At 41.3% G+C, this 17,709-nt stretch overlaps 1 protein-coding gene across 1 annotated transcript in view; it reads left to right on the top strand.

Annotated features, from left to right (window-relative positions):
* The first annotated feature begins 3,524 nt into the window (after positions 1–3,524).
* FRK (fyn related Src family tyrosine kinase) overlaps positions 3,525–17,709 on the top strand; it is a 65,961-nt gene continuing 51,776 nt past the window's right edge. The window contains exon 1 of the mRNA XM_066607236.1: positions 3,525–4,221. Coding sequence (XP_066463333.1) covers positions 3,830–4,221 — 392 coding nt within the window. The 5' untranslated portion in view covers positions 3,525–3,829. The remainder of the gene's footprint in view (positions 4,222–17,709) is intronic.

Genomic DNA, 17,709 nt, shown 5'->3' with positions numbered 1-17,709 from the left:
GAAGTCTCCAAGTTCTTGGCTATGTTTGGTAGCCAGGAGCAGGGAGATTTTAAATTACTCTGACAATCGGCAGCGTTTACTCATGTGTTGCCATTTTGTCAACAGGTGTGTGCGCAGAAGCAGGGAAAAGGTCCACTGATAAATCCAGGGGCCCGAGGTATGTAATTTCATCTCACTTCAAGAATATGATCTGTGAGGAGAGATGAAACTTAAAAAGGAAACATTTTTTTTACATTTTTCTTTTACTTTACACAATCAACGTTATCCATTATCCACGGCTTTAATCCCTAGGGCTGGCGTGTTTTTACAGTCTTTGGGACTAAAGCCCAGAAAGCCAGGATGTAAAAAGACTATAGGCTGGTCACTAAGGGGTTAAGTTGGCTAGTATGTATGTTAAAGGGGTTGTCTCGCGGCAGCAAGTGGGGTTATACACTTCTGTATGGCCATATTAATGCACTTTGTAATATACATCGTGCATTAAATATTGGCCATACAGAAGTTATACACTTACCCCCTCCGGTGCTGGCGTCCCCGTCTCCATGGCGCCGACCAAAGCCGCCTTCTCCCTGGATTAGACGCGCTTGCGCTGAAGGGGCTGCTCCGGCGTGCTCGCGCCACACAGGGCTTCTGCGCATGCGCAGACCAGCTCTCCGGAGCATCCCCTTCAGCGCAAGCGCGTCTAATCCAGGGAGAAGGCGGCTTTGGTTTAGGGTATATTCACATGGCAGAATCATCGCAGAATTTTCAGTGCCGATTTCCACCTCTAAAATCCGCCAATTTCTGCTACTGTTTTTGGTACGGATCCGTGTTCAGAATTTGCCCTGGGCAAAATCCACTTGTGGAATTCCGATGCGGAAACAAGCATTTCCACTTCAAGAAGTCAAAATGTCACTTCTTGACATGGAAACTCAAGGAAACACGATTTTATGACTCAGAAGTCCACATAGGGCTTTTGAGAGGGGAAATTCCATAAGCGGATTTGCGCAAAAAAAAAGCGACAGAAAGAAGCATATTTTTTGCAAGGATTTTAGAGGTGGAATTCATGCAAAATTTACCGAGGTGAATTCTGCTATGTGAACATACCCTTAGTTTGTGCGCGTTCACATGTAGCTGAAATGCTGCTGCCTTTCCACAGCGCAAAAAAAAAAAGCAAATCCACACCAAAATCTACGCCATTTGTAGTAGATTTTGATGCAGTTTTGTTGTTGGGTTGAATTTAAATTGAAGGGGTAAAATCTGATGCAGATCTCTACCAAAATCTGCATCAAATGGTGTGGATTTTGACACAGATATTAGTGCCAATTGCTACAGAAAGTCATCAGCAACATGAAAACACACCTTTATTGTATACTAAATGACAATACTGAGAATTAGCAGATAATTTCAGGAGCTCTTAGTAATGCATCGTTTTTTCAACGCTGCCTTTACGGCGATTTCAGCAGCGATTGCATGAATCATGCCAGCGTTTTGGCTGCATTTTCAGCACAGCTAATAATGCAGCCAAGGAAGCTGGAAAAAAAGAAAAAATCAAATACCTATTAAACGCCGTCCCTACAGGCTTCCAGGCACTTGTCTGTGCCTGCACAGCATTTCTTGCTGGTAACGGGGTTTCAAGACCCCGCGTCCAGCAAGAGATTGCTCTGTATAACTTTTTTTGGTTGTGCAGCTAGCGCTGCGTTTAGCGCTGCCCAAAATGTGACACTAAGTTGTACTGCATTTTCAGCAGCGCTGGTAAGGCTGCCCATTCATTTCAATGGGCAACACAGGGCTGAAAATGGCCACAGATAGGACATGCATCGCTGTCAAAGCACAGTGTGGAAACCGCTGCATTTTGATGCTTGTGTGAGCAGCCCCATTGAAATGACTGGGAACGTTGTACAGCGTTTAGCACTGCGCAGAAAAGGCAGCACTAAACACTGTGAAAAAAAGTCTGTGTGAGGGAGACCTTAAAGGGGTTGTCCCACGCCTAAAGAGAAACATTTTTTGCCCAGTCCCCCAGTACCTGTAAAGGAATACTGCTGCCAGGTGTTATTAAAAAAAAAAAATTCCCTTACCTGAATCCCCATTCAGCAACTTCAAAAAATCTTCTTTCCAAGATGGCTGCTGCTGGTCTTCTCCCACGGTGCACTGCGGGTCTTCTCCCATGGTGCACCGTGGATGTTCTTCTGCTGTCTGCGCTCCACTGCCGATTCCAGCCACCTCATTGGCTGATTGGCACCATGTGATGGGGTGGAGCTACGCGATGACACTGAGAAGGGGGAGGAGCCAGAACGCAGCTCGTGAGCCCAGACCATCCAGAAGAGGATTCCTCTCTGCGCAAGCGCGACTGTTGCGGTGACCAGAGGAGAAGTTTGGTCGTCGCCATGGAGACGGGGACGCCAGCATCGGGAGGGGGTAAGTATATAACTTCTGTATGGCCAATATTTAATGCACGATGTATATTACAAAGTGCATTAATATGGCCATACAGAAGTGTATAACTGCACTTGCTTCTGCGGGACAACCCCTTTAAGGTAAGTTCACATAATGTGGATTTGTGGGGGTGCATTGGTTATGATATCTGAGCTGGAATATGTGTAAAGCCCCCTGCACGCGGCCGGGATTTCCCGCAGAATTTCCGCCCGTGGAAGCTGCCATAGAATTGTGTTCGAAAACGCAATCCTATGCAGACGGCCGCGATTCGTCCGCACGAAATCTCGCGCGGTAAACAAATCGCGGCATGCTCTATTTCTGTATTCTGAATTCTCGCAGCGGGATCCGACCCGGTCGTCTGCAGGCGGCCTAAGAATGTACAATACCATACAAGTGAATAGGGCTTTACAGAATGTAACGTCCATTGCAAATCTGCAACCAAGTCAACAGCAAAATCCACACTCTGTCACTCCTGAACATACTATAAATATGACTTCACATACTAGAATTAAAAAACAGAAGTGAAAATGGTGTATTTCTTGAAAAGTGTTTGTCTGGATACAAAGTGTTTAATGGTTTTTAATAGTCTCTGTTTGAACTGTAAGAGATCTACAAATTCCGACTAGTAAGACAGGAAGATCTTTAGGAGTGTGTATAAAGGGTTCCTTCTAAAGAAACTATGAGTTTTCCATAACGTCACTACTAGAAACACGTCATGCTGCATACAACAGGTAACGTAGCAGCACCTGCCTCTAATCACGGCTCTCGCACTGTTGTCCTTAGCATGCAGTCTCTAGCTGTGTTGTAAAATGATGACGCCAGTTTCCAGAGGCCGATCCTTTTTCTCAGATTTTCCAACCTTTGTGACAGGTTAAGGTAAACAGTTTCTACAGTGAAAACTGGCGTTCATTTGCCCGAATTGTGCAGAGTGACATTCTGAATTATGTTACTAGATTTACTAGAAAAGTGCCTTTAGCAAAATCCTTAGGTATGAGGAAGATTAGTTTTCTCTTCCTGGTAAATCTACAATAACCAGATAATTGACTTTGCACTGTAGGCGGGCCTTGCAAACAGAAACAAGCATACCTTAACCAGGAAGTAAAGTGAAGGGATATTCCAGTAATTCAGTATACCTGGATACGGGCTTCAGCAAGGTGTTCTCTCCAATGTGAAATGCGGACAGACCCAGGAACCTCAATAGCTCAAAAATACTAGTTGTGGAGATTCACTTTTATCTGGGTACTTTCCTTTTCCATAAGCTGATGTGGGATTATTTGACCTATGAATGGACCTGAATAGAAAAGATTTTTATTTCTACAGAGACAAGACGTTTTACTTTTAGTGATGGGGAGGAAGAACCTGTACAGCAACTTTATCTGAAAGAATAAGGAATTAGGATTGTTTTTCTACAGTGGATATGGGGAACTTCTGCAGGAAACATTGTAACTGTTGCTTACAGCTTTGTATGTCCTCCGAAAATAAGGAAAATAGTAAAAAAGACAAATACAATGTAAGTGGCATTGTTTTTGAGAATAAACATGTGGAGAATCCTAGTTCACATCAGGAGACACCCAAAAATGTCGTTATACATCCAAGAAAAGACAATACAAGGCAAGCCTATGTGGCTTTATATGATTATGAGGCTCGGACAAGTGAAGAACTAAGTTTTTATGCCGGAGACCACATGTATATCTTAAATTCGACGCATGAGAGTTGGTGGAAAGCTAGAGCCTTGACTCCTCGAGGAAAGGAAGAAGGATATGTCCCAGCAAACTATGTCGCTCAAGTATCCAGTGTTGAATCTAAAGCGTAAGTCAGAATGTTTCATGCTACGTGGGATAATGATTTACGTATCCAGTGATGGGGAGTCAGGTAGAACATGTGTCATATGATGTGTTAGGAATGCCCTCTAAGGAACAAGTGTCATTTCACATATTGAAGAAAACTACGTGAACTACAGTAATATTTATTATGGAATTCATAACTAAATCGTCTACACACCATTATTCTCTGTGATTAAGTATTTCTTAAGTCAGCATATCACTCAGTGACATATTGGCTTTAGCTATAAACTACAGTATTTGTGGGAGGCTATGTTGGCAATGCTGTTGGGGTAACGCTTTTTTAAACCTTTATATAGCAGGAATTTATATTCTTTGCCCAGAAGACTTACTACCCTGTTTCACTGAAAATAAGACATACCCTAAAAATAAGACATAGCATGATTTTCCAGAATTTTTGAGGATGCAAAATGATTTTTCAGGCTTTTTGAGGACGCTTCAAATATAAGCCTTACCCCAAAATTAAGCCCTGCTAACAGTTCATTTAAAAAGTCAATTTAAATAGTATCCAGGCAGCTATACATGTAAAAAGGTTAAACCTTTTGAACAAAAATTAATATAAGACACTGTCTTATTTTTGGGGAAACACGGTAAATATGAGGTTAAGAATTGGAATTCTAATTGTGAATTATTTACTTAAAACAAAGAGTTTTTGCATTTTGTTTCATGTCATAAAATTGGACTTTAATTAAGATATCAGGATCACATTAACCAGATCACGCTCTTATTTTATGCACACGCACACATCCATGTATCAGCTGTTTGAAGGAAATACTACATGAATATGCATTATACTGAATTCTGACATAAAGGCATAGATTACATACTAAGGACTTACTGCAATTGTTTTCACATTCGTGTGCTGTTTGTATTTTCAATGTACTGCACATAGACAGCACACTGACCCATTATCGTCAATGGGGCTGTACATACATACATTTTTTTATATGGACTGTACAAAAAATTGGGGCACCTGTTTGTTTTTTACGCACATTAGAAAAAAACATGGATGACACGAACGTAAAAAATTGACACACAATACAGGCATACACATGGATTAAAATTAGTCAATTTTTCAGACCAAAATTGAGCACATTCGTCTGAATATGCCCTAAGATTCCTCATGCATACCTAATTATAGGATTACATAACCTTTTAATTAAGGTATTCTATCAATAAATACAAAGACATCTCTAAATGCAACAAGTTTGTTTTTATACTACGTGTCCAGCAGAATGTGCAAAACTGAACAACACATCCATATGTGCAATTTGGAACATATCATTGGTGCTATACAAATAAAGATTGTTATTATAGTCGTGGAACCATGATACTTTTAATGTTGCTATTAAATTCTCTACTCTTCTGGGAACACATTTTCCTAGAATTTGAAAAGATGGCTTTAGGGAGTTGTATGAACTCAATCACAAGTTCATTAGTAAGGTGTGGCATTGACACCAATTGGTTGTCCACAGTTGGTGTTCCAATATTCTGTTACGTTCATGCAGGTCTTATTCACCTTGCTTGCACAAAAGTAATATAAATATGACTGAAAGGAAAGGATGTAGACACAAAAATGGACACCATCCACACCAAAAATAAACCAATTGTGCAAGCAACACTTAGTGCAAGAGAAAACAGGGACACAGACCCTACACCAACACCAGGCGGCCAAATACTTACTAAAGCACTAAAACAATAAGACAAATGAGAATACAAATAAGTCAAAGGTATTAATTAATATTTTGGACAACATACATAAATTCACAAGCCCAAGTCAAGGCTCTTCGTTGTCTTGTGAGTCCCTACTCTAACAAGATAACAAAACCACAAAAAGGGAACCCTGATTACAAGCGTGGCAATTATCCCAATATGGATGGCTCCATGGTGGAACCTAGGGACCACCTGTCTTGACCTAGATAGGAATAGGCAGGAACACCAAACGAGGACATAACACACAACAGGCATCTGCACACCTAGGGAATTCCAACTTACAACACAATATACACCAGACGTCTGCACGCCAACAAACAAACATAAACTGAACAAGTCACTGTTTACACCAGGTTTCTGCACACCTACAGATAAGGGGGGATCCCACCCAGTATGCATGCATACACGAAAACAGGGCATAGTTTAAATGTCCACACCCACACGTAAGGAGCAGAGCATCAGACAACACTCATCTGACAGAGAAGGAACTAAGGTGTCAGGCGTCACCCATCTGACAATGTAAAGGACATCAAATGTTTTGAACAATACCTGGAAGAAGGGTAAGAGAGCCGAGGCCCGCAAACCATGAGAACAGAGGAATCAGGTGTCCAGACTATCTTCAGGGAGGGTGTGGGAGAACGAGTAAAACTACACTTAATTCAAACAATAAGACAGTATGCATGATTTCATACACCAGTGGTCTGAGAGGAAATGGATAATGACCAGCACCCTCTAACAGGCGGGGCTGGTATTTATATATACAGCCGCATGGTGATTAGCTGCCTGGAGAAATCAACGCCGTCTGTCAGCCAAATCAACCACACCAGCAGCAGTGTGCTCCTGTAAACCTATAGAGCTACAGGTCCCAGGAGCACAACGTGAAATTCATCCACCACACATTACAATTTAAGCTACAGTTTGGGCTATGACGTTCTCCTGACAATCAAAATCACCGTCATCTGTCAGACATCCAGAAGATGAATGATTTATCCATTCAGAAAACAAGCTGCTGCTCCTGAAGAATATAATGGCATAGTAATGTATTTTCGGAAACTTTCTGTAAACACTGATGGCCTATCATTACCCTGTCTTGTAGATCAGTAGAATTACGATGCAGCACTTCAGTAAGCATCCCATTTACTTGAATGAAGCTAGTTGCTGTGCCAGGCACAGCTGCACATCGAGGCATAAAGCTGTGCCTAAGTAAGTGATGAAGATTACTCAGAGCTCCTGCTCATTTTGCTGACCAGCAGATGTCCTCACTAATAAAACATTCTGGCCTTGGGATAGAAGTCCTTGAAATACTCTTTAATATCCTGAGGAAAGGATATAAGGAATATATAATATACAGGCATGAATTAGCCATGTATTCCCTTGGAATTTTACTGGTGGGCCGATAGCCCCTTTGTCATACATGGGGCCATCCGCTGTCACTGACAAGTACTGTAGAAGTGGCCAGACCTGTGTGTAATGAAATGCAGTGGCCGCCAGCCACCCAGCAGATACTCCGCGTCACTGCCATCAGCCACCGCTGGAGGGAGGAAGAAGCACAAGACAAAGCAGCACAGGCAGACTGCTTCTCCCTCCCTCTGCTCTCTGACTTCTAGAACTAATGAGCCTCATTGATTGGTGGAACATCAGTTAGTCTGTGGTACAGTGGTGCGCTCCTGTTACAAGGCACCTCTGCAGAGGAAGCTTTCCTTTGACTGGAGCAGGAGTGGGACACCTCCCGAGTGGGACTGCAGGTTGGTGACCCAAAGGGACTGGGGACCATATTGTGCACTACTCCCATGGTCAACAGGGTTCCCCCCTCCCCTCTCAGCCTTTAATAACTCAGCTTCTATATGGACAATAGCAGAAACAGGAGAAGGAAACTGCCATGCATCTGATGGATCTGATTCTGAGCAAAACTCTCATTTTTATGGTCCCGTCCAAAAGAGGATAAAATATCCTAAACACTCTTTTTGCTTTATAACATATAAGGGCGAGTGCCTTCATTTTTACAGAAAGGAGACTTTCTAAATTATACCATGCTACAGAACACAGACTCAGCTGCCATTCAGTAAAACAGTGAACTAACTATAAATATTGCCTGATAAACAAAGGCTAATAGATGAACTACCGATTTATTACCTCTACTTAACCCCTTAAGGATCAGGCTGTTTTGTACCTTAAGGACCAGACACTTTTTAGGGATTTTGCCCATGTGGTGGTTTTACTGCCCTATTTTTTTTTCATTTAGCTATCCAAATTATATTTGCTGCGTCGTTTTTTCCGTGACATATAGGGCGATTTTTTTAAATATCTTTCTCACTGACTTTTTTCCCCATTTTTTAGGTTTATTGAGGGTAAAAAGCTAAAAAAAGATTTTTTATTTAAACATTTCTAGTTATTTTTTTTAAATTAGTATATTTATGCTAAAATAAAGTATGGGAACGTGTTTCTCTATTTGTTTTGGATGTTTTGATATATAATTAGTATGGTTTTAGAATACAGGGCGCATACAGTGACGGTTTTGGTTGGCGTCGGCTTTGGGTTATTTTCTTTCTAATGTATATATTGTTAGTTTATTCTGTAATTTTGTTTTACTTATGTATGTAATTATGTTTTTTTACTATCTATGCCCCCCATTGTCAGGGAAATTTTGTGTACAGCACCAATCAGGCCCACCCCAATGCCCCACTGCCGGCGGTAAAGAAGAGACACCACACACGGAGGTCTGGTATAGTTCCTCTCACGGGGACATAACTGCACACTTTATTACAGATTACATGGGGTCTTATACCCTTTGGTCACATCACTAGGAATGGGTAATGGTCTCATTGGCTCAAATTCACCGCATAACCATATATGTGAAGTTCGCATTTCCGCCTGAGGCAGTGATAGTCATATACGTAGTTAAACAGTCGTTATCTAGATACGGCACCTCTGGAAAAACAGCCAAGCACACGGCCTTCGTATCTGTTTCTGTATCATCTCTGAATTTCTGGACACATCTCTCTCAGCCTTGCAAACCTTTGGAATATCTGATGTAAGGCGACATATTAAGTTTTTCTCATTTTAGCATTGAATAGAACTTGCATACAGGTATAAAAGCATAAAAAACATATGGCAATATATACATATACCCCCACACCATGATGTCATATAAGACCTCTGGGGGAGATTCACAAGTTTGTTTTGTTTGTTGTTTTGAAATTTTTTCACTATAGCTGGGGCATCCATAGGAGGCCCAGTTACAGGGGAAAATAACCCCTGTAGTGCCATTAGTCACTGGCAGACTTGGTCATGGTCTTCTGGGACCTTGCAGCTCTGTAGCAGGGAATACTGGCAGTCACGTGACCCCCGGGCTCCCGTAGTGGAAGTTGCACTTCCACTTTTACTTTTTAGTATACAGCACTCATTGAATGCTATGTACTCAGGGAAGGAGAAGGCAGAAAGGGTTAAAAACCCCTCCTGCCTTCTCCGGGTTATCAGCTGTTACTAACAGCTGACAACCCATCCTGATTCTGATTGATTACAGGAGGCTCTAACCCTTTTAGGGTGAATGCCCACTTGTGTTTTTTTTTCACGCGATATCGCTGCGTTTTTTTTAATGTGATTGTCAATGGGACTTTCTAATGTTAAAAACGCATTGCACAAGAATTGCAAAGCACAAACTTCATTTTCAACATTAGAAAGTCCCCTTGACAATCGTGTTAAAAAAACACAGCGATATCACAGCATTAAAAAAAAACGCAAGTTGGTAGGAGCCCTTAGAGGCACGCCTGGAAAATCTCTGGGGCTTGCTGCACTGACCACGCAGTTAGGCCTCAGAAGATTTCTGTGGACAGCTCTAGTGCTGAAATGTGCAAAGCACTGAGCTGTCATCTGGAATCTTCCGGGATTTTTACTTGCATTGTTGTCGCATTTAAAAAACATGCCCTGTGAGGCAGGACATGGTAATAATAAACCTGCCACTGAAAGGGTTAATCCCCGCCATAATTTTACATATGGCTGGTCCTAAAACCCAGGTCAGGCACCGTATATTTACGGTGCCTGATCCTAAATGGGTTAAGGGCCACAGTGTGGCCGACTCAATGAACTACACAAGACTATGAAACCTCAGTGGGGTCGCACCCACATCCAGCGATTTGAAGAGGACATTTTCCTGAAGAGACCCTTTCTTTAACTCTATTTCCTCCTTTCCTCCTGGCTGATAAATTATAGCATAACAACCATGAGCCCTCCACAACTCAAATGAGGAGAACTTGGGCTGGTCTCCCGTTCCACAGTTAAGTTGCCACCTAAAGTGCCGCCAGCACGTGTCCCTCAAGACAACTCTTCTCATCAACTGTGGCTCCTCTAGCCCCACGATTGAACCCGCTCACAGTAAAAGCCCATGATCTCTGTGGGCTGTTTCTACGTCCTGACTAATACTTATTTGAGATGTCCTGATCGATGTGGTTTACTTATTATTTCAGTCTACTTGTCCCGTACAATATTTCCTTAGGTAGCCAAGTTATCTGACTATCCTTATGCTAACCAGTCTTGTGGGACTTTAGGTCACATGAACACGAACGGATTTGCATTGCGGAATCCGTTGTCGGTGTCCGCACCGCGGATCTGCAGGAAATACCGTTAAATCATGCTATGGAAAATCGTTTCTTCCTGCAGATTCGCGGAAACCAATTGCTGCATTTTGTGTGGTGTCCGCACGGATGGCTTCCAATGAAGTCAATGGAAGCTGTCTGACCTCTTATTAATAGCTAAAAATGCCATTTTATTCATTGTTGTGCACGCACTTGCAGACATCCCCCTAAACAAGAGGGGGTCTAACTCAGGAAACATTAGCTGTAGGAACCTAAAACTTTGGGAAATTTCTTTTGATACCATGGACGTGTAATATACAAATTTTGAACAAAATCTGAGATATGAAGGTGGGGAGCATTAGACCAGTTGACATGAAATGACTCATGAGTGATTGACAGCTACCCCTGTATACAGTCATATATAGATAGCTGTCACTGATAGGACCACCCATTTGACTGCAGTTCACAAAGAGCTGAGATATAAATGAAGAAAATACAAGTTAGGGTATATGCATATGGTCTATTATTCCGTCAAATTTTCAGACCGAAAAAGCGTTTTGAAAATCGAATGAAGAACAGCACCCATTCATTTGAATGGGTGCATGCACATGGGCTTTCTTTTTACTTGAACAAACACTCCAAGTGAAAAACAATTGTAGCATGTCCTATTGTTGTCTAATTTTCAGGGTTCAATAAACACATATCAAGAATTTTGGGTTCAACTATTTAATCGCCCATGTGCATGTACTCTTATACTGAATTTTTCCCATGAAATTATATATCAATCAGCAACTGTATGACTACACAGTTGTATATATCTACCATTAAATTTCATTAAAAAACTTAGTGTACAATGTGGTGTGCATGTTTTTTAACATACAGCTCTATTAAAAAAGTAGTCAACTGCATTTTTCAGTGCAGTTGATGAGACGTTATCCTGTCATATACGGGTCAAACATACCACCTATTGAAGTATATTGGTACAATAGATGTACTGTTGGGAGGATTTTCCAGTGTATATGCCATGTGATACACTACACACATGGTGTGAACCTAGTCTTGCCTGTTCAATATGCTTTTTGTTTTTAACCATTGGGAAGCTTTCACATGGCCGAGAAACTCGTGCAAAAAAATATGCATTACGAGACGCACAAATTTCACGCAAATATGAACCCCATTCTTTTGAATTTAGTCATATATCCGAGCGATACGGTATGGGAAAAATATCATGGCATGCTCTATCTTTTTGCGTCCCTTGGAAAGCTTCGCCCATTGACCTCAATGAGATCTTCAATGCATCGCCTGGCTCTTGCAGGCTGTGCGATGCGCATGCGAGTGCAATATGACGTTTCCACGGGTAAATTGCCTTGCTTCTATGGGTAAATTGCACATTCACAAACAAGATATCGGGTCGAGTTTGTCAGCCCAATATCGCGCACGCTCGCCTGTAGGTAGCTTTATAGTAATGTTTCCCAATTGCAGTCCCCAGGGCACTCCAACAGGTCATGTTTTCAGGATATCCTATAGTAACAACACCTGTGGCAATGTCTGAGGCACCGACAATAATTACAGCACATGTGCGATACTGCGAAAATGCAGAGAACGTGACCTGTTGGAGTGCCTTGTGGACTGCAGTTGGAAAACACTGAGTTATGCCTGGTTTAAACACAATGATTATCGCTCAAAAGACGTCTTTTGAGCGACTTTTGGGTGAAAATCATTGTGTTCATTTACAGGGCAAGGTGATCGCTCAAACGTTGAGCGATCACCTTGCGCTCTGAGTGGGGTATGCAAAAGACAATCGGGGCCGCTTGTCTTCTGCATACAGCCGAGCGCTGCAAGCGGGGGATGCAGAACACAGCTGGACCGCTAAGTTCTTCATACTCTGGCTGTTCACGGAGCGCTCAGCTGGTATACCGCTGTGCGCTCCATGTGGGGTATGTACAACACAGCTGGACCGCTCTGTTCTTCATACCCCGGCTGTGTTCACGGAGCGGGATGCAGCTGAAACAATAGTATCAGCTGTATCCAGCTGTGAACTCCAGATAAGGCTGATCATTCTGTTTCAGAATGCTGAAATACAACGATCAACGATTCCTCAACGAAAACTGCACGATGTCAGTGCAGTTAGACACCGATTATCGCTCAAAAGACAGCTTTGAGCAATTTTTGAGCGAGAATCATTGTGTCTAAATCAGCCTTTGTAGACCTCTGTTAATGAAAGATATATCTATCATCACCCCTTGAGTGCGCCCTTAAACCCATGACTGGATGTTTTTTAGAAGATACATATTGTATTTAAAACAGTAAAACTTACTTGAATTTTAGTCCACATTACAGCAGATTCAGCTGAGAGAGATACACTTTTACAGTGAATGCAAAGTTATGAACCACGCAGCAAGCTGAGCAATTTGTGCTGCTTACACCTGTTATCCTCATAAATATCAATATGTTATAGATGCTCTAATTGATCAAAATTGACTATTATCAGAAATATCATGAAAGCCTGCCTGACTTTTAAGAATAAGCTGTTATATGTTTACACATTTGGAATAACACTCTTTCTAGCCATTATATGATTTGTATCCTGTAATTTCCCCCTCTGAAGTGTGTATATCTGATTCTCGATCCTCTCTGGACTGTTGGAAGGAGCTGCTGCTGTGCTATGTGTGTTGTGTTCTATAGACCATACACAAAGAACTGCAGAGCTTCTGCTCTCCTACTGTCTGTAACATACACACGCAGACACAACCTCCTCATGTAGGTGTGTACAGAAAGATTTGATAGTGTACATGTGTATAAATAGCAGCAAATATCTTAGCATTAGCTCCAGCATCAACATCTGTCTGTATCTCTTCCTCCCTGTCCTTTATGCTCTTAGTATACGGTTCAATAAGCAGAATTGCTCATCCCTCAGCTCTGTCATACTAGCATCCCATGTCAATCATATGAGAGCAAACAGTGTACAGCAAAGTAGGGTGGAGACAGCACTTTAGAGGGATTTTTGAGCACAAAAACATTATTTTAGGTACATAAAGTAAATAGCAGTTTTGCTAATTATCACACTTGTTATCATATATAAGCACAAGTTGTTTAAAAAGTTAGTGTCCATTTAAATATGAGTTATATATTAATGTATGAAGATTTTATGTTATCAGACACATTACATCCAGATCAGCACTTAAAGTTGCTGCTAAATTTAACTCCTCTTATTGACTAACAATAAATAGTAGCTAATCATATGTTCTTTAAACCTGTCTGAAAACTGTTTAGCAGCCGATAACACTTTTCAAGTTGCAATTAATTTTCATCTAAGAAGAATGTCTGGAATTATAATGGATAGTTTTGTAATCCTAGTTCAGTGATAAGGGGTGCTCTAGGGAGGTGAGAGAGATATTTTTTTTTTTTTGCATGGGTGCTGTGAGATGAAGTTTTTTTTTTTGTTGAGGTGTGCCGCAACCTAAACAAGTTTGGGAAATACTATCGTAGTCTATAAACAGTTTTAATTAGAATGAGTAAACATTACAGGGACGACTAAAAGACATCACACCCTCACAGTTTCGTACCTACACCCATATTTGCTACAGTAAATTTATATTCATCATAGTATAGGCCCATGTGTTTCTATGAATTATTCATATACTGTATGTACGATGCTGATTACTGTAAATAAAATGTATTTGCTTATTTCCTTTTTATTATACCTGTGAAATCTATATTAATGTTGCATTGTTCTGTTTAACAGAAAGTTAAGAGAATAAAAATGTGAAATAGTGTGTAAACCCTTCCCGTACTGCTCTATAAATGTACAGTGCTGGTATACATTCAGGCTGCTATTATACGGCAGCCTTTCTTCGCCATTAAACTCATGCTGTTGGAATTGACGAGTACAGGTGCCGGCTAAAGTCTGCATTTCTTCATCTGAGTTTTGCAGGGGAGAAACATTGTATGTAATAGTAGCCTTACTATTGCACACATATGATCACACACAAAGGCCAGCTGTGATTGATTGCCAATAGCCGAGATCAGGGAAAACGCCAATATCACCCATTTAACCCTTGTAATGTTGTGATTAATATTGATCATTGCAGTAACAAAGAGATGGGGCTTCTTTTGCCTCTTGATTAGTACAGTTTTGTCTCTACAGTTCCTACACAGACCCATGTGTCTTCATGGTAACATACTATAAACAAAACCTGGAAGTCCGATCCTGCAGTCATAGTCCTTTTTATCTGTCCTTTACATGTTGATTTAAGCCCCATTTACACTTACAGATGATCACTCAAAAATTGCTCAAACGACAGTTTGAGTGACAGTTTTGAGCGATCATCTTTGCATAAACTCTCAAGTTGCTAATTAGCTACTTAAGTGTTAAATGAAGTTGGATTGGGACACTGCTGATAACTCCAAGAACAGCAGCGGCTTTTATATGCAAAAAGCTACTTTGTTATCAGAGTTATCAGTGGTGTCTCCATGAGCTGATAGCTCCGAGAACAGCAGGAGGGCTGACAGCTGCTTTGTTCTCGGAGCTATCGCTGAGAAATCCGAGCGAGATACCAGTTGAAAGAATGCTATCAGTGTTATCCCACTGAGAACTCATTGTGCAGTGCTGATAAGAGTCATTGCTGACTTTTAGCTTGCTAATAATCAGCAATGAACGAATAGTGCATAAACAGTGCACTATGGCAGTGCGTCTAGATGCAACGGTTATCGCTCAAAAGATGGCTTTTGAGGGAATTTTGAGCGATAATCGTTGTGTCTAAATGGGCCTTTACTTAAAACATGAATGTTAGCATAAAGTAGAAGATGAATGGTAGGAAATATGGCTGCAGGATTAGATGTTACTGAATTTGTTTGTTGTCTGTTACCATAGAGATCTGTGCACATGTAAAGACACTCTCCATTTTTTCTCCATCTGGGTGTGGTGACCAGTAGCTGTGTCACCAAGTCGGATGGGGGAAGACCCCTGTGATGGAAATAAGTGTGGGTCCTAAAAGTGTGATGCATCCGGAATATTCAGTGAAAATGCCATAAATGTCTAAAATGGAAATACTCCTTTAGCACACACTAACAAAAATAATAGTTACAGCTGTCAGACCACATAATGGCAATCAAACTACTAACGATGACTAGTCTGTCCGTGTGTGAATGAGTGGGTTTGAGTGACCTATGTGCTTCGTCCCTGATCACATGACGGGGACGTCATCAAAGGTCCTTCATCCCCAGTGAGGGAGTTACATGCTCCGCCCCTGATCACATAACGGTGACATCATCACCGATCCTGTATGCACACAGATGCTGTCCGGCTAGGTGTTCGTTAGTGTTCTATAGCAACTGAGGCCGCAGGGGTTTTGTAGTCTGCCTGCAATCTGCACAAGGATGCAGGACCTTTGATGACATCACCGTCATGTGATAAGGGACAGAGCATGTAACTCCTTCACTGGCGATGAAGGACCTTTGATGATGTCACCATTATGTGATAAGGGACGGAGCGTCTAAGTCATTCACTCACAATGAGCTTTACCGTCATGTGATCAGGGGTAGAGCAAGACGGTGACGTCATCACAGGTCCTTCAACTCCACTGCTGTGCTGCTTCTGATTCCTGTTGCATGGGATGAACAATGTATGTAGCAGTGCTGAATGTGATGCACATGTAGCACTGCTTTGTGGCACATTGTGCCACCAGAAACACTGGTACTATAATTTCCTAATAATTACTAGTAACCTAGATATATCTAAGTGGATAACTGGCATTACAAACATAAAGAATGAATTTCCAGATTGGTGTTCCAAGATAGATCGAGGAAACACATCTGGTGGAACTTTTTTTCAGCTTCAGGTGTCTCTACAACCATAGAAGTTACCTACGCTCTTCTGACCCTAGGACTTTGGCACAAATTGCTTTGATCAAAATCTGCAGTGGTGGCTATAAACAGGCTGTGCAGGACTACTTGATCATTGCTATATAAATTCATTACTTGGTGTTGATGTAAGTGTAGTGATGCTATATGGCAGTTAATTAAGATATTTCAGTGTTATTGTTTTTGCCTAATTTTCCAGAGAATAGCATTCAAATAAGACATAAAACATAGAAAATAATTTTTCTTGTTGGGTCCGTTTTAGAGGCAGGCTACATCGTAATTTTGGCTTTATGGTGTATCATATTTTCACAGTACAATTTTATCACGTCTAAACCAACCCGCATGTGGCTGGTATAATTTTGCTTACTCATGGAGCAAAGTTTTTTGTCCTGTTTCCTTATTTATGCTACTGCTGCTCACTTATGCAAATATTCAGTTACTTTAGCATGAGAAAGCACAGTTGTTCACATTCCTGAAAGTTATAGCCTCAAATGCATTTTATTAATCTTTTATGAAATGAATTAATCTGCTGGATGTAAACCAGAGTTTTTTTCATTCAATTACAGTAATCAGAGATTTTGAATTAAGAATGATTAATTACAGATATTCCCATATTTATGATCAGGTTCCATTCTAAGAGCCTGTTCGTAAATGCATTTGTTCATATGTCCATACTGGGGTTTGTATGGAGTTTGATCGGGGGTGGATCCCACTCCATACAACACGGGTGTCGGCTGTTTCTTACAGATGGCACCCCTCGCAACAGCTCCAATAAGCCACTTGCTCATTGGAGCTGTTGTTAACCCTTTAAATACCACTATCATTTCTCATGGCGGTATTTAAATGCCCTGACCAATGTTCAGGGATCCTGCACTGCCGCCCACGATAAGAAAGACCCCAGGGCTGCCATTGTAGAGTGCCTATCAAGCCGTGGCTATGGCATGGCTTGATAGAGTGCCTGTCACTTTGTTGATAAAACCCCTGTCACTACGTATGCACAGGATCAGGATCAGGTCCTGTTGTGGCCCTCTGTGTTGGAGAAACAGGACAGAAACTCAAAGTGAGGATGAGATCTTATTACCACATAATTAAACTGAGAAAGACAGAATTCCCTGGGGTCGAGCACTTTTCTAGCAATGGACACAACTTGGAAGACATGAAAGTTATTATATTGAAAGGCAATTTCAAATCACAAAGCCATCGAAAAATTTGAAATACAAATTTAGAACAACTTTTGACACTTTCAAGAGAGGCCTAAATGCTTTAAAATGATTATGTGTGACTGGGAAGTATGAGAAATCTATAGCACA

This window comes from Eleutherodactylus coqui, chromosome 1, assembly GCF_035609145.1.
Source record: "Eleutherodactylus coqui strain aEleCoq1 chromosome 1, aEleCoq1.hap1, whole genome shotgun sequence".
Classification (NCBI taxonomy): domain Eukaryota; kingdom Metazoa; phylum Chordata; class Amphibia; order Anura; family Eleutherodactylidae; genus Eleutherodactylus; species Eleutherodactylus coqui.
This window is presented reverse-complemented; position numbering and strand designations above follow the sequence as displayed.